At 39.8% G+C, this 18,471-nt stretch overlaps 1 protein-coding gene across 31 annotated transcripts in view; it reads left to right on the forward strand.

Annotated features, from left to right (window-relative positions):
• TCF4 (transcription factor 4) overlaps positions 1-18,471 on the forward strand; it is a 338,871-nt gene that overhangs the window by 107,015 nt on the left and 213,385 nt on the right. For all 31 annotated transcript variants that reach the window (XR_014556176.1, XR_014556177.1, XR_014556178.1 and 28 more), the window contains 2 exons: positions 301-362; positions 5,169-5,265. Coding sequence is in view for 28 of the 31 variants with exons in the window: in XM_083702697.1 (XP_083558823.1) it covers positions 301-362; positions 5,169-5,265 (159 nt within the window). In the remaining 3 variants the exon portion in view is untranslated. The remainder of the gene's footprint in view (positions 1-300; positions 363-5,168; positions 5,266-18,471) is intronic.

Below are 18,471 nucleotides of genomic sequence, written 5' to 3' on the forward strand. Positions count from 1 at the left end.
TGAATTCCAACTTTAGTCAGTGACTTCCAGCCACTTCTTAAATGTCTCCTGAAAGACTGAGTGACTAGAATAATTTTTATGTGCAAACCCTCCGGTTCCTGAGGGTCCAGTTCATTTCTGCTGTGAATTTAAATGAGTTAATTTAAGTGGTTGGGTCAGAAGCCACTATCATTGTAGTAGCCCTGTGCCTGGTTCTTAATTAAAGGCAACAGGAGATTAATTTGAAACATTAATTTAAAAGTGCCTATACAAAAGGAAAGAATTATTGCAATAAAGCCTAAAGAACTTTTTTGTCCCTAGATGTAGAAGACAGAACTAGCTCAGGGTCCTGGGGGAACGGAGGACATCCTAGTCCATCCAGGGTAAGTATATCTAATCTTTTTTCTCTTCCTCACCAGACTTACTGTGTATGTAAATTTAAAATCTAAATGTGAGTTTTACACCTGATTGCTTAGGAAAATGTACATGCAAATTTGGTTACAGAGCATCATCTTCCCCGAATTGCTTTTTTAAAAGATTCTTATCTGATCCCATGGTTGAATTTGACAACTGCTCTGTTCCTGCTAAGAGGGAGCAGGGAACTTCATTAAAATGACTTCTTCTTCTTTGCCTTGCTTGTTGCTATCAGCCCTTGTTCCATTGCTGTAAGTTATCTCTGGTCTGTAAGCTGTGTTTTTGGTAGCGGTTGACTTTTCATTTGTCGTAGATGGCTTTCCAGATGTTTCTACTTAACAGGCACAAAATATGTAAGACACACTCTGGGCATCTTGCATTCTAGGAGATTTCCAAGCACAATATTTTGCCTTAGTCTTGATACCATTATTATGATTATATAAGGTGTATATAGTTGGTTATTAAAGCACAAGTAAAAATATAGATAGAGCCATTGTATAATACAATTAGTACAAAATAGTTAAAGTTCATGTATCAACGTTTATTCTTCTACGCCCAGACTAAAAAGGTTCTAGAGGGAATAATAATTGTCTTTCAGCAATTTTATTTGTTTGTGACACAATGGCCATTACAAAGCATGGGAATAATGCAAGTAGCTACAATCACAGATTGGTAGCGTATCTACACTCCTGCTAGGAGAAACACTAGGGAAGCAGGGACAAAGCGTACCACTAATTATACCACTAATAATTATCAATACAAACTGAGATTAACAGCAGCATCAAAATACTATTGCAGGTGGTCCTCTTTGTAGACATCATTAGAAGATTGTGGTGATTTTTTTTTTTTTTTTAGCTGCTACCACATAGATGGCAACCTTGTTTGCAATGATTTTATTGTGGTCTGCCAACAGATCAGAAATAATATCCATAAGGGTCCAACCAGCTCTTGCTCTCAGAAGGTCTCCCCTAAAAAAAACCAAGGTTTGAGAGCTCTATACAAGGAACAGTGCAAAAGGCAATGTCCCATATCCTCCACCTTTCTGGTACCACAGGCCCATGTCTGCTGGGCATAAGGAATCCCGTTATACTTTCCCCTGAAGGCATTGTTTGGAAATAATTGTCTATCTTGCTTCTTTTTTGTCTCATCCATATGTAACTCTCAACCCCAAAGCTCCCCCCCCCCAAAAAAAAGCTATCTTATTCAGCTACATGTGTAGCACACCTTTAGAGCCATTTCCCATGATGTCTCTGCGGCAGTAAGAGAAGTGAGAACTGTTCTTCAGCATCTATTGGGATGCTTTGGCTACAGCCGAGAGATGGATCTGGTTTTCATAAGTTTTACAGTAATGTTATTGCTGTTTCGATGTAAGCTACCTTGTCTATTCTACTTGAAAGATAGGTGCATGCATGTCCATGGCTCAAAGGTATTTCCTAGCAACTGTTCTAGGGCTTCGGCATCTCCCCCCCCCCCCCAAGTTATATGGTTTTTCAGTACGGTGTGGTAGTGTATTATCCCAAGTTTCTGCCTATCAACCTCCTTCTGATGTGGAAACCTTTATAGTCCAAGGGCCATATTCCCTTGAAGGCAGTTCTTCTATGGGCCACATATCAATTGAGGGTGGAGCTAGTACCAGGAGGAGGGAAAGTGAGTGGAGCAATAAATGCAGATTTTACCTTTGTACAGTTGGCTAGTTTCAACACAGGACCCATACACACACCCCACACCCAGTATCTTCCACTTTTCCAACTCTATAATTCTATGATTCTATGATCCAGAGATTGAAGAAGGCACTATCAGAGTTCAAGGACACATTCCAGCCAGGCAAAAACCAGTCCGGGTGTGAAGCAAGGCCAGTGAGGAGAAAGGGTGTGGGGCTTGGGGAACGTTCTGAGGTCCAGATTGAGGCCTGGAGGGGGTTACATTAAGCCCTTGGATTTGAGATCCCCACCTTTGACTTGTGTCGTGGTCAAGCCAGCTCCGTAGACTGTGTAGCCTGTATATGGAAGTGTCTCTCATTTATGTCCCAGACACATTTTGGAATCGCTCCCCAACTCTTGCTGCTGTTCCTCAAGGAGGTTAAATATTTGCTTTATTTGCTAACAATATTTATATCCTGCCTTGCAATGAAATATCCAAGGTGACTTAAGATCAATATGAAGTACACATACTATGATAAAAACTGCAAGGAGAATCAATATTAATAGATAGAAATGATGGGGTGGCGGGTGGGGGAACAGTGGAACAGAAACCAGAACTAGGTATCTCTGTCATTGAATCTTCTTAGCAGTAATATAAACACTTCTGCGTTAGAGCTGAAAATTCTGTTTGGAGAGACATGATCCTGTGGGAGCCAAAAGGTCTACTGGGAATAATCCCCTGTAGTCTGACCTTTTGGCCAGTTCAGATTTCTGGACAATTGTGGTATTTAAGGGGGAAAAGTAGTCTTGTTCTGTTAGTTTTTCCCTATTTGTGCTAGTTACCAGATGCAAATTACCCCTTTGTCTGCTTGTTCTATATAACCCCTCACTATTCCTAACTTGGATATAATTGCTTGTATTTTCTTTTACACATAGCTTACATATTTTGTAGACACACTCCAGCTTTCAAAGGGACGACCAGTTGTGGTGTTTTGCCAAGGTTAAAGAGATGATACCTGAACCTTCAAGTTAAGGACATTTTAAAGAGCTGGAGATATCCTCTCTCTTTGACACTATGCTCCTAACTGCAGTCTTCAAAGCACTTTAGGATCTTCCAGCTTACTATTTTGCAAGCCATTACTCCAGCTGTCAAGTTTGACATTCAAGTGCATTATGTAGATGAGGTGAAGCTGTCTCTCCTGCTTCTCATATTACAATGCTCACACATTCATTCCTATTGGCAGTAAGCAATAGACTCAGGAAATACATCTTAGTAGTATCAAAATTACTAATTCTTATGACAGTTGGAGGAGATTAGAACAGTTGCATTCCCCACCCTTCAAAAAAAGAAAAAAAGCCCAACACTCATCTGACTGGTGCAGTTGGTTTATGCCTCCCACTTTAAAGCACTGTGTTTTCCAAGATACACAAGGTTTGAACCAAGCAAAATAATGTTTCGGGGTCTTTAAAGTCTAAAGTAGCACCATTGTCTATACTTCAAAATTCTTTCTCTGTGATAATTTCACCCCATTCTGACAGGCAAATGTGTTTCTTTCTGTTCAATGTGGTGCTGTTATGCACATTTATATCATGCTTAAGCAAAGAACGTCTTGAGTCGTAAAGACAGCGTAAAGATCTTATAAAACAATATGAATTAAATATATAAAATACAACTCATTCAGACAATAATATGCAAATAATAATGTCTAGTTGAGGAACTGCAAGGAAAGCCAATGCTAATATAAAGGTTTTTAGCAATATTGTGGTATCATCACTTCCATTGCTATAAAAAACCGCTTGTCAGTTGTCCACCTAGTTCAGCACTATCTGTGCAGCAGCTCTTAAAATCTTCAGGATCTTCATGGGCATCCACTGGGGGTGGGTCAAGAGGTTAGTTTACCCAGATGAACCATAACCTCCAGATTCCCTGCTTTCATTTTTTGAAAGAAAGAAAAAGTTTATATCATCATAGGTCATGAGATATGAGGCAGAATATGCAAGCCCAATTCTTCTTATTTGTTTTGTGATAAACCTTGCTATTCACATCCTGTAAGCTCTCAAAAATCTACATATCCTAGATGGCCCTGGCTAATCTGGATTAATTTTATAAACCACTCTACTCAGATTGCAACTACAAAAGTACTCTGCCCACTTTGTGTTGCTTTTTCATAGTAGCTGATACTGAAATACAACCAGGTTGTATAAAAAGGGGATTAGGAGCATGAGCTGGAATCTCCTCTGTTGATCCATTGGACTACAAACTGTCACCAAGGAGCAAGAACAATGCTGACACCTGGTATTGTTACTGCTGGAGAGTAGGAACATCCCCAAATTTTTCCATTTAAATCCCCTTTTCAACTTAGCCTCAGTGAAAGCCATATTTTTCCTGGAATGCTTGAATTTTGGAATTGTGGTAAAGGCAGTTGAGAAATCATTCTGAAGGGGATCGGAAGAGAATCTTCATTCTTGCACTTGGGCTGTAATCTCCCTCCCCCCCCTTTAGAAAACAACAACACATTCTGAAGTAAAACAGAAAATGCAAATATTATATTTGCTTTAATTGACAAATGTAGTTATAAACATTTCTTCTTTCAGTAGTGATATTTGCTGTGCAGAATTTAGTATAACAAAATTTTCATTTAGCGAAAACCAATTGGTGCAAAAGTAGAATGGACTTCTAAAACTAACCTGATTGCACACGGAATCAGCACATCAAACCTCTGAAAGAATTATAAAATAGCCAGGAGGAACAAGTTAATTTCAGTCCAGCCAGTGTTGCAGTCTGAAGTGCCTGGAATAGAGTAACTTGAAAGTTTATCTTTCCTTAAATAAAATATGCAACATTAACTTGTAGAAGTTCTCATTCTTTGGGACTGCAACACAACATAATTCAATCCTTGCCACAGATTTGAAAATGATAACAACATTTTTACTGGCTTGTAGCCTAGGAATTAGCAAAGGTATGGACACAAAATTTTAATGTATTGCTGACAGAATAATTATCTGCAAATGTCATCAGTTTCATTGGAAAAGCAGTCGTGCTTTTCTAGTCGTAATATACGGGGGGAAATGTCTCTAAAAGATTGGAATATGTATGTTACACTTAAACTGTATTTGTTTCCAATTTATTAACAGAACTATGGAGATGGAACTCCTTATGAACATATGACAAACAGGGACCTTGGATCACATGACAATCTATCTCCTCCTTTTGTGAATTCCAGAATACAGAGTAAGAAAAAGACTTGTCAAAATTTGTATTATGGCTTTGTGTTTATAAGTGTGTGTGTGTGTGTGTGTGTGTGTGTGTGTGTGTGTAAATAAAAGAGAGTTCTCTATTTTTACAGTGTTTGAAATCTGTGTTTCCAGTAAGTTTGTGTTTGATTGTGGTACTTACCAAATGTTTTCCATAAACCATTCCCAGCAGTGCCAATTAAATGACTTGGTAAGGTACCCTGCAATGTCCACAATGTAGAAACAGTGTATACGTTTTATAAGCATTTTCAGTTGCGTGATGTGCTGGTTTACAAATTACGTACTTTTCAGCAAATCGTTGGCATTGCAAAATGAAACAAAAAAAAAAAGTACTTAGCAGCGCTTAGTTGTCTCAATGAAAAAACAATTGGAGGTTAAGCTATCAGCAATCTGAAAACGTTGTTTTCTTTGGATAACAGTGTGAAGTTGCCTGCAGGGACTTGTAGTCTCTGGGCTGTAAATTTCTACATTAAGGCTGACCATGCCTGCAACATGCTCCTCTTCTGACAGCCTGTGGTATTTGGCAAGTGTGTGCCCTCACAGTTGGATAATGCTCGGCCACTATCATTCTGACTTGCAAGGATCTCTTTCTGAATCTACAGCAATAATTTTGGCTGTCAGAAGAAAGTCTTTAATTACTTGCAAGTGCAGATAGCAGCCTTCCTTTAATCACATGTGATAAATGAGTTCTGTTAAGATAAATATATGATGTAAAAATATTAGTAATCCTTTTTCCCTGGCCAAAATCACACCGTTCTCCTTCCACTTGTCAATGAACTAACTGAGATGCCTTAGTTTCAAACAACTGAACTTGAGCCAAGGAAAGCACTGAGTTGTAACTGCAATATATCATTCTGGGACCAATATATGCCCCTGAAATATTCCTTGCCTTTCATTATTAGGAAATATTTGTGAGTTGTTTAACATGTGAGACAGCGTTGAAGCTTGCAGTAATGTATATGTTAGTCACACACGTGCAACGTAGTTACAGCAGTTCCAAGGGGTTGGCGTGAGCCAACAAAAGCAAGGAAATTCTGACCCTCCCTTCTTAACTCACACTATTAGGTTTGACTGCAGGCAGTGTAAATACAATCTTTACATTGTATGCATGGTCTTCTGTGAAACCCACTGTGCTGAGTGATGCTTTAAGGTTTGACCTTTTCACTTTGAGGGTTGTTCTTCTTCTTCTTCTTCTTCTTCTTCTTCTTCTTCTTCTTCTTCTTCTTCTTCTTCTTTTGCAACTGAAAAGTTTGTTTCTCTTGTCTCACTTTGTTTTGGCTTCCCTCAACAAAGAACACTTTAGCCTGTAAATCGTGTTGTGTTTCAGTTTTTGCCAAGAAAATTGTGCGTCCCTTTGTTTTAACCGCGAGTATTCGCTTTTCTCTGGGAAAAGACTTTTACAAGCACATTCTAAAGCTTAAAAGCGAACATATTCTGATGAGAATTGTTGGAAAGACAGCACACTCATTTATTGAAGAGCTGTTAGGAGCTTGATTTTTCAAACCTAAACAAATAATTGCCCTTTTGTATTTGATGCAAAGGGTCCTTTGTTGTTGCTCATCAGCACTATCGGGATTGCTTGGCTTCAATTGGCCAGTGTGTGTTCTGTATCTGCACGTTCCAGACATTTCTATGCGTTCTGGCGCATTTTTAGACCCAAGGATACTGGTCTTCTGTGTGCTTGAGTATGCATATGAGGGGAGCTAACAGCTTCTAATAAGTGTGGTATCATGTAATAAGGCATGCCTACCGTTCGAACCAGTGACCTTGCTCAGTGTTATGTTACCTTAATTTAAAATTGTACTTTTGTAATTAGAATGGTTCCCTTTTCATTTGTGTCTGTTCAGGCTAAACAGTTCCACCCCTTTTGTTGATTTTTGTCATTTACCCTGAACCCAAACTGCAGAAGGTATGCAGAGGGGAAAAGGTTACAGAGAGATCTCACAAGAGAAATGTCTGCTCCTCTTGTGCCACTGAAATTAAAACATACATTCATTTGCATGTGAGAAATGTTAAGAACAGGTGGGTCTGCTGCAGGGGTAGCCAACCTGGGGCACTCCAGATGTGGCTAGACTATGACTCCCATTATCCTCAGCCAGCATGGTCAGGGGTTATGGGAGTTGTAGTTGACTACCCCTGCTCTAATGCATGCTCACCTGAGTGCAGTAGATTCTGCCCCTATTTTGCAGAGCTAGCAAATCTGTAAGAGTAATCATGCTCAGAAAATCTTCTGTTTAAAGAAACCTCTTCCTGAGCTGGCCTTTCCCTATAATGAAAGGAAGGCTGAAAAGTATAAATGTGGGAGACAAGGCCATCTTACTTACTGCAACAGTGAACACTTCTCTATCTGTGCACCTGGCATTAATGAAAGTGCCGTTCTGTCAGATAAGCAGTCTGGTCTGAAACATGGTATTTTGGTGTTTATGGAACGCTACATTTTCCACCTTGAGCAGATTTGGAACTGAGTGCGGCTGTGTTGCAGGCTAGACAGTTTACCTGAATGTAATGAAACTGTCTACGAGATGGCATCAGGGAATGGGAAGTGAAAAACCAGCTGATAGAAAGATGACTTTCAGAGACAGACCAAAAATGATTGTTTGATCAGGGAAAGCTCTACCCCCCTCAGGCATTACAGTTTTAAAAGTAATTGTGTCTTACACATATTGGGCATGTTTTATTTTATTATTTTTAAAAAGGAAGAGGAGGAGGATTAAAATGATAGTAATTATGGGAACAAGGATTCACACAGATCTGTTGAAATGACACCTTAAAAGCAGAAGTGACTTGTTGGGTAGGTTGGAGCTACCTTCCTGGGCCGGTGAGTCGCTGTGGCCTAGCAGGAGAGAGAGGGAGGTTGTCACAGTGCAAACACACCATCAGGAGCACCAGATGAACACCATCTGGTTTCACTGCGCCATGTCTTGCTTGCTATGTACATATACTTGAACCACAGTATCCCAGTTCCGGCATGGTGGGAAACTGATTTTAAAAGCCATGATATCTTCCTCAAAGCTAGGAGTACAAAGTGAGAAAGAATGTAACTAATGGAAGGGGGTTTAGAAGCCCAATTGCTGCTGGTGGATTCTGTGTTCATGTGTGTGGGGTTACAGTGTCTCTGGTTCCCTCTTTGCTTTTCAAATGTGTGTGGGCAGCCCCTAGTTTAATGTGACATAGTACCAAGCCCATGCCTTCCAGCACAATCCTATGTTCATCACCTCAAAATCAAGTCCTATTGAGTTCAGTCACACTTACTCTCAGGTCAGTGGGGAGAAGATTGCAGCCATTCTGTTGAACTTGTAGACTGATACTTGCATAGCCATCCTACACAAAGTAGCTGTTGTCTTAATTTTACGTGAACTGGAGGGATGGGGGGAATTGGACATAATTTAGCATCGTCATTACTGGAAATGTGCAGAGGAACCATGAATATTTGTTGAAATAATGTGGCAACTGTGGACCTACATTGCAAGCGCTTGCTTTTAGGTATTAATTCCAGCTTTAAATGCTTTCAAAGTAGTTGGAAACCATGCAAGAAGTATTTAAATTAGCCTTCACTTCAAGCCGTGCAATAATTAGCTGTGGGGAATTAGCAAAGCTAAATTTATTTATGGCCAAAAAAAGATTGACTTCCCAAATTTTTTGTGTAGAAGCATAGCTCTCGGGCTTGCCAGCCAATCAAGTAAACTCTCTTTTACAGAATAAATCAGTAGTGCACTTTTGGGGCAGTGGGAATCTGTCCACATATTTCAGTACTATATAGGAGTCAGAATATATTGCTATGGATGCATGTCATTCCAGATTTGCTGCTCAATTTTCAGGTGCCTTCTTTGCGAGCTCCTCTTATCCTTCCTGGGTTATCTTGCTAGTACATTAAATCATTTACCAATATACAGTAACTTGTTTCTTTACACCCTGTAGCTTAATGGGACATTTCACTGCTAGGATTAGATTGAGGTTTCAGGCGATCTTGAAGAAAGCTTCTGGCTTTCTGCATTGACCTTTTGAATCTCATCTGGGTTAGTGGCTGATATTTTGATTTGGTTACTGTGGTCATATTGTGACAGCTGCTGGTTCATTATAATTCAGTTTCGCTGCTCAGTCTGCCTAGCAGGAATATTTAGGTTTGGGTTGCTTCAAAGAGTTTCTAACCATCCTGAGTTTAACCTAGCACCATGTAAAGGTGAAACATTGAAAATGCTTTCTTCTTTGCAGCACTGCCTTTAAGGGGCTGAGCTGGTTAGCATCTTTTGAGTGACAAACACATTGGAGCCGGAAAGGGAGGGAGCGAGAGAGAGAGAGAGAGAAGAAATAGCTCAAATAAGAAATAAGCCACTCTACGCAATGTATGTCATACGAAGCTGGAATCTTATTTGAGGACTACAAGTTTAGTTGAACAACACTCGATATTAAAATACATGATAAAAATGATAAAAGAAATTATGGGCATGTTGGCTAGCTCAGTTAGTAGAGCATGAGACTCTCAATCCTGGGGTTGTAAGTTCAAGCCCCATGTTGGGCGGAACATCCCTGCATTTGCAGGGGGGTTGGACTTTATGACCCTCATAGTCCTTTCCAACTCTACAATTCTATGATTCTATGAGATAAGATAATTGACCCATTGTGTCAACTATCCTGTGTTCCTGTAATCACCAGTATTGCTTAGAATAGATGTTAGCCCTCCCCACTCGGCGCTTTACCCTTTGGTAAAATTTGGAGTAGGCCTCAGGTTTGTATCCTTTCCCCTCGCTCCTTGCAGGCCCAGATTAAGGGTGTGTGGAGCCTAAGACTGATAGTAGTATATCCTGTGTATTGTCCGTCCCCCCATCCCCAGTAGCAGATGGGTCTACGGTCTGATCGAACAGGACTCTTCTTAATGTTCTTAGTTCCATTTGAAGAAAGATTACTAGAAATAAGAGTGGACTTTTTTGGCAGTAGCACACACATTCCCAAATAACCCATCCCACTCCAGATAGCCTCACCAGGTCTGCTCTGACAAATGACTGACCCAATTTCTCTCTCTCTCTCTCACACACACACACAAAACAACTGGCTGAATTTATAGCATTCCAATCCTGACCAAAATAGGAGGCTGCATTTCAGGGTAAGGTGGTTCTACTCTTTTTTCTGCACCTTAAAAAACAAAATAAAACACCTTATTTTTCCCAGTGGGTTAACTCTTTATACCTCCTTTCAAGCTAGGGCAGTTGTAAGTCAGAGGCTGTTTGTGTATCAAGTCACTGAGCATTTTTTAATAAAAAAAGACATTGTAAAATATTACTGTTACTATCCTGTGTCCGTTTCCCTGTGTTGCGTATCAGATATATGTTCACGCACACACACAAACAAACATGGAAACTTGTTTTCTGAAATACTTCATTCTGTTCACCTGGGGAAATGAAAATTAGCAGCTTTATAAAGGTAATAGTGTAGGCACTGAGAATTAATGCCTGTGTAACAAAGGACTAATGTTATTTAGTGCCACATAGTTTTCAGGGAAGTTTACATTCCAATGTGTTTTGTTTTAGAACAAGCCTGAACATTTTTAATTAGTTATTTTTAGCTTCAGCCGCATTCCTTAAAAGAAAAGTGCAGAGTAATGTGTGTGAAACATCTTTCATCTGCCTTCAGACGAATTTGATCCCCGTGGGTGGAAGGGAACTCCTATGAACTCCAAAATCACTGAATTTAAATCCTCGCTTTGGGGCTATGTTTGAACAAGTTTTGATTTTCAGATAGTTAATTTATAGCTGTCTTCCATGAAAATTCTTAGGGATAGGAAAAGGAAAGGAGAGGAGAAAAGACTGAGAAATGGTGCAAGAACAAAAAAACAGGTAATTTTTTAACAAATACGAGTGACTATTTTCTTATACTTATTACCTTAAGCTGAAAAAGTGAATATGTAAAATAATAGGTTTTGGTGACACACTTTTGGACTGACTTTAGGTAGAACTGGGAGCCACCCACCCAACACCATAAATAAATACATTTGGTTTAGGACAGTTGAGCAAGGGTTGCTAAATTCAAACCAAGGCACTGTAAGCAAAATTGTAAACACCAGTCTTTTGTTTCCTGATCCTGTTGAACTAAACTGTAGGGTGCTGATCACAAAACTGTTCTGGCTTTCTTCAGCTCTAAGCAGAGACGCCTTTGGTGCACAGAACAGACGCTTTATTTTCATGTGCTTCTTCATGTTTATTTTTCTGCATTCCAAATTCACATAAAATCCAACCAGACAAAGAAATAGCTTTCCGAATAGCGTTTATATGGCATTTTAATGGTTAATGAGCTCCCAGCCCTTATCAAGATGAACTTAGTTTAGCTTTCAAATAAGAATTTACTGCTGTTCTCTCAGTTGAGCTGATATTAGTAGCTGAGGGAATTTGAGCTCACACCTGTTCTTGCATTAAAAGGCGTCTATAAGTGACTTCTTTAAAATATTCATAGAGGAGGGAAAATCCAATTTCTAGAAAATCTTAGCCAACCAGGAAATCATTCACAGGCTTGCCTTTTGAGGGGGAGGGGGAACCACACATTTGGTTTATGAATTGGTTTCCAGTATTAATACTTTCCAGAGGTATTTTTGGTCACATAATTATATTATTTAAAGGAATATACTTATTTCAAGCGGATATGATGGCTTTTGGTATGCCATGGTACACAGTTGCATTATAGCTGGAAATGGCTTCACATGCAAGAAATATGTGAAACAAAACAAATTTGCTGGTTTACTAGAGTTTACTGAGTGCATTCACACACACACACACACACACACACACACACACACACACAGAGTGATGCTGTTCTCTACTTAAAGTCACAGGATGTGTGGACTTAGCTAGATAATCAATAATCAACCGATTCTGTGTTCAAGGAACAAAACTCTTCAAGGAACAATAACCGTGTCAGGGAAAATATGTTTTAGGGAAAGCATTATAACTGTAGGTTTACATACAGTTTGTAAATGGGTCTGGAGGTCAGCATCAATACTCCATTTCCAGTTCTACAACCAGAAACAACACATTGCTGTTCTTATCCAACCAAGGCCAGTGAAGGGTAGTCTGCTAGGGCAGTGTTTCCCAACCTTGGGCCTCCAGATGTTTTTGGCCTACAACTCCCATCATCCCTAGCTAGCAAGACCAGTGGTCAGGGATGATGGGAATTGTAGTTCAAAAACAGCTGGAGGCCCAAGGTTGGGAAACACTGTGCTAGGGGAAATCCAGTGTTGCCCCACCAACCTCAGCCTGTTCTTAGCCACCAACTTACCTGGGAGTGGCACTGCCTATCAACTCCCACTTTCTTAGCCTCTTGAAGAACAGTGCAGGGAAAAGGAGGAGGAGGTGAACAAAAGTAGAATTAGTTGGCTCAGCCTGCCATTGGTTCTGCCTTTGCTGATTGCTGAGTTCCTGACCTTTTGCCCTACCAATTCCCAATGGGCACCAGCCCCCAATGGCCAAGGTCTGTTAATGCACAGAATTAGGCTTCTGCATATGTAGCACTAGCTGGATGAGTAGCAACAGCAGTTGGGTGCTGTTCCTCTTCCATCCATTTAGAATAAAACCACTGCTAGCACCAGCCAAGTTCTGGAGAGGAAGCATGTTTATGTGAGTGTTGGGGGCTGCTGGATTTCTACCTCTGTTGTTTTTTTCTGGAAGCAATTAACACAGAAATGAGTGCTAAACTTGTGCTAGATTTCTAGTACATTTTACGTTGTATGAAAGAGCTCATAAAACACAGAAATTAGCAGGTAAGGAAACATTGAGAAAACAGTATAAAGTGCTATCTGAATGTAGCATTAGGCTACCATCTCAAAGCAGTATGCATGTATTTATACCTCACATTTTTCACTGATGGGACTCAAGGCGGCTTACAGATAGAAACAAGAATTGCTAAGAACATAGGGAAAAAATTAAAAACAATGAAACATTAGTAGAAATAAAACTATATTTGTTGTTGTTGTTTAGTCATTTAGTCGTGTCCGACTCTTCGTGACCCCATGGACCAGAGCATGCCAGGCACTCCTGTCTTCCACTGCCTCCCGCAGTTTGGTCAAACTCATGCTGTCCAACCATCTCGTCCTCTGTCGTCCCCTTCTCCTTGTACCCTCAATCTTTCCCAACATCAGGGTCTTTTCCAGGGAGTCTTCTCTTCTCATGAGGTGGCCAAAGTATTGGAGCCTCACCTTCACAATCTGTCCTTCCAGTGAGCAAAACTATCTATCTATACACGCACACACACACACACACACACACACACACACAAATATTCTATTTCATTTTCATGACTTTTTCCTAACCGTTAAGTTCCATATTATATTATATTTCAACTTTCATACTATGTTAAAGCTAGTTCCAGAAATATGGTGCAAGTTTCCATGTTATTTGTTTCCAGAATTTTGTTTGCAAATAATATGGAAATAAGTGATAAACTTGTGCTGTATTCTACTGTAGTCCCACTACAGTTCAGAAAGTGGCTTTTACATAGAGTGAAAGCTCAAATATAAAGTGGAGATTAACAGATAGGGAACACCATGCAAATTGAATAAGCTGCCATGTAAATGCCACATTAAGCATTTGATCAAATCTTGCCTATTGAAATCAATGAACTGAATGGCTCCCAATATGTTGAATGTGGCTTCCATTTCATAACTTGCAAAATTCCTACATGGACTCTACTAATCTTTGGAAATTTTGAAGGCATTCACATCCTCCCCACAACAGATCTCTCTCTCATTTTAATTAGATGCATCCTCTAATTTATCTAAGCAACTTCTATGAAAAACTGGTATCTCTCTTGGTAATTGGGTGATTTCATTCCAATATTGGCCTGATTTTAGTGTGAAGCTAGTGGGTTTCTTGGTTGACCACTGTGTAAAGGGATTAAAGGCACTTGATGAACAGCTCATAAAAAGCTGTGATACCTGCTGATCTGTTCCTTAGGTTAATGTAGTGAATAGTGATAACATATGCTGTGTGCTCTACATAAGACCCCGGATTACTTGTATGCATTACAACCAATTTTATTTGGAGAATAAGGAAAAGTCACATATTGAAAGGAAGTACTCAGAGGTTAGATAGGGCCCATTAAATAGTGCTGTGCTGAAATCTGTTCTCCACTTTCTCAAGTTTTCTTCCAACTTTGAAAGAGGCTTCCATTCTTCTGCTTCATTCCCCACCTGACTTTTTTTTCTTACAAGCAGTGCAGAGGTCACCTCCTTCACTCCCAGTGTTGCCCTTGTAGAACTTGGCAGGGCAGAGGATGGAGACAAAATGAGAATTCATTGGTGCTGCCTAGCATTGGCTTTGGTTCCACCTACTGTTGGCTTTCCTCCCTGCTTTCCATCCTCCCAGCCCCAGGAAAGGGGTACTTGGAAGAGAGGTTGGCATCCACCTGGAAGAGACTTTATGAAAGGCGGAGGACTCTCCTTCCTTGGAGGTTTTTAAGCAGAGGTTTGGTGGCCATCTGCCATGTAGTTGAGATTTCTACATTGTAGGTGATGTAGGTGACTCTACAATTCTGTGATTCTGTCTTTCCTCGTCCCCTGGAGATAAATAGAAGGTTGCTGCTCGTGGACGTGGTCTTGGAGCTGCAAGACTGAGAATAATTTCAAAACTGTTAATGTATGTGGGACTAGGAGCGATGATTGTTATCACCTGGGGGTAAAGTCTGAGAATGGCAACCCAGGTGGGAAGTAGGAGGAAGACTGCCATATTTGAGGTGTGGCTGCTAACTAGAGTTTGTAGCTTATTTGTGCAAAACCCATTGTTGACTTTGTGATCTATTTGGCCCTTGTATGATCTGTATCTTTGTGTGTATGTCCTAGGCTAGATTTTCCCTCTTTTGTTTGTTTTGTTTTGTTAAAATTGTTGGATTAGGTCAGTTTGTATTGATTTGTATTGCTTACAAACTTGTATGTATGGATTTATATTTTTGTTAGGTGTTTACTTACTTACTGATACTGGGGTTATTTGTAATTGTCTATACATTTTTTTAAAAAAAAATGTATCTATTGTCTTTTCTCAAAAAGCATTTTCTAAAGGGATGATATATGTTGTTTGGAAAGTCTGCCTTGTTTTCTAACCAAAGATTTGTAAAGCTGTTACAGTTTTATTGGGAGTTGTTACATTTCAAGTTTTGGGTTTTAAGCCACTTCTGTTGCCATGTGAATGGCAGAGAATGCAACATGTAAATGTTTCAGTAATGAATAATATAAAGAAATTAGTACTGAGGTCTGTTGGTATATGTAACAGTACATGTAACAACATGAGCTTCAGAAGTTAGGCATAGTTTTAACTTGCACAGTACTTCAGACACAGAGTACTGCAAATTATCAATATTGAAATGGCATTACTTGCATGTGAGTTTGTTTCCTTAAATTGAATGGTATTTACTTCTGAGTAGACATATAGCATTGCACTGTAAATATATTTGCAGAACCCAAGGAATGAGGGAGGGAGGGAATGAAAGCTAGTTTGGGAAGCCTGTCATCAGAAGGACAGATAAATCTGTCTCTAGCAAAGGTAAAGGGTTGACCCATCCTTGATATGAAAAACAATTAACACTGTTTTATGAAGCTTCCTCCCCTCATGCTGCTCACACCTTTTCGGTTTATATTTTCAGGTATGAGTGCCCAGGTTTTGCTTAAATGCAAATTAAAACTGAGATTCTTTCTGTGCCAGATAAACGCAGCTTCCTAGGAAACACGCAAGTCGTATCCCTATTCCTTCATGGCATTGTGATGGAACGGCACTGTATCCAGCGAGCTGACATGTGTTGTTCTTCTGTTCAGTTATTTACAGAGAGGCATTTCCTCTTCCACAGCTGTGTTACACCCAGGGTAGGCTCCCCAAGAGAAGACAAGGGTAGCTTAACGAGACCGTAATTCCTTTTCTCTCTGAGGTCTTGTTTATACAATCAGAAATGTAGGTTGCCTTCGCAAATTGACATCCTTTGTTTATATGGCCAGGGGATTCCAGAATGTGTTAGACACACACTTCTGCTCAGCATCTCTGGTCACTCTCCAGTAATTGCGTGGTTGTACTGAATTATCTATCCTACATAAAACTGCTAAGGAAACAATGTTGTCATTCCACGGATTTATTATGATTTTGAGATATCGACTGTGCTGTTAATCAGTAATACAATCATATGCATGCTTACTCAGAAGTAATTCCCATGAAGTCCAGTGGGATTTGTCGCCAGGTAAGGGATTATAGTGTGGAATCCAAAGGTGGTTTTACTGCCCATCCTAAGCCTCACTGGGCTTTCACCAGCAAGGGGGAAGTAGGGAAGTGGAAGAAATTAAATTTTGTGTGAATTTTGATGAGAAACTGTCCAGTTCACACTTTCCAAACCAATTTGCAAACTGAAACACAATTATGCTTTGAAATTTGCACTATTACAAATTTTCACGTTTGCCATTTTTAATGTTTTGGGACTTAATTTCTGGGAAACCATGAACAAGGTCTGATGATAAGGTTGTGGGGGAGAGGATAGAGAGACAGATAAAAGCAGCTATGTTGGTCTGGTCACAAGATAATTAACATAATGCCATATATTGAGTAACCCGCTGACCTTTAAAAGCTGCTCACAGATCCCTCACCACGGATCTACTCTGTCCAAAGGTGAATGCCAGGGATATTTGTAGAATTTAGCACCTGTTGCTATGCATACTTACTTGGACATAGTAAATCTCCCTGAGCTCTGTGAACATTAAAGGTAAAGGGGTAAAGGGGTATTAGGTCCAGTCATGACTGACTCCAGGGTTGCAGCGCTCATCTCGCTTTATTGGCCGAGGGAGCCGGCGTACAGCTTCTGGGTCATGTGGCCAGCATGACTAAGCCACTTCTGGCGAACCAGAGCAGTGCACAGAAACGCCGTTTATCTTCCCGCTGAAGCGGTACCTATTTATCTACTTGCACTTTGACGTGCTTTTGAACTGCTAGGTTGGCAGGAGCAGGGACCGAGCAACGGGAGCTCACCCCGTCACGGGGATTTGAACCGCTGACCTTCTGATCAGCAAGTCCTAAGCTCTGTGGTTTAACCCACAGCGCCACCCGCATCCCCTGTGAACATTACTCCCTAGCAATTATGCATAGGTTCCACTGAATTCAGTGGGGCTTATTTCCAGGTAAGTGAGTGTAACATTGCAGCATATGTTTCTTTTTTTAAAAAGTTTATATTGACTTTAAAACTCATCCCCCATCAGCTGCATTTTAATGAGTTCCCCAGCTTATTCAGAAATACAATATACGTCTCACCCCAACTGAAATTCAGAAATCCTTCCCCCTTGCCCCAGCAGTATCATGTGCTAGAATTGTTAATTCATTGTTGTTGTTTTTTTTAAAAAAATGTCTCAACCTCTTAAAAATATGAAATGGGAGAAGTGGATACAGTGTTTCCAGAATCATGTTGCTCTGCTATTCTGTTGTGCAGTGTGTCCTTATACTTTTCTGTTCAGTGGTGATCAGTATCATAATATTTCTGGATTGCAATTAGAATGGTCCTGATTGCATATGTTGTATTATTTTTATTTATACCAGGCATAGGCATATCAGCCCTCCAGATGTTTTGGGACTACAATTCCCATCATCCCTGGCCACTGGTCCTGTTAGCTAGGGATGATGGGAGTTGTAGTCCTAAAACATCTGGAGGGCCGAGTTTGCCTATGCTTGATTTATATATTTATTTCATAAATTTGTACACAGCTTGATTATTATTATTATTTTTAAAAACCCCTCAAATAATTTTACAAAAGGTAACATGGTAAAATCAAGGGGGAAAATGACAACCCTAATTTAAAATCATACAAAAGTTAAAATACTAAAACAGCCCGAAAAATTACTTCATGCTATTAGCTTGCTGGAGTGATCATAAACATATTTACTTAAAGGCAGGTTATAAATCAGGTGTGCATATACACACTCATATATGTAGTCTTAACCTTCATTCTATTTTGGGTGGCAGTGAATGTACTCTTGTTGTACTTTTCATTGTGCAATTCCTGTATAAGTAGACGTATAGAGTAGTCCTTCTAGGACATTGCCACATATTGTCACTGGTACAACAGTCCCATATTTCAGTCAGTCACCACTTTAAACAAACAAAACAAAAACCCTGTGACATAAAAGCCATCTCTATAGCTCTATAGGTTAGCTATTTGAATTGGGCCTTGAAAATAATTGGC

Source organism: Podarcis gaigeae, assembly GCF_964106915.1.
Source record: "Podarcis gaigeae genome assembly, chromosome: 11".
Taxonomy (NCBI): Eukaryota; Metazoa; Chordata; class Lepidosauria; order Squamata; family Lacertidae; genus Podarcis; species Podarcis gaigeae.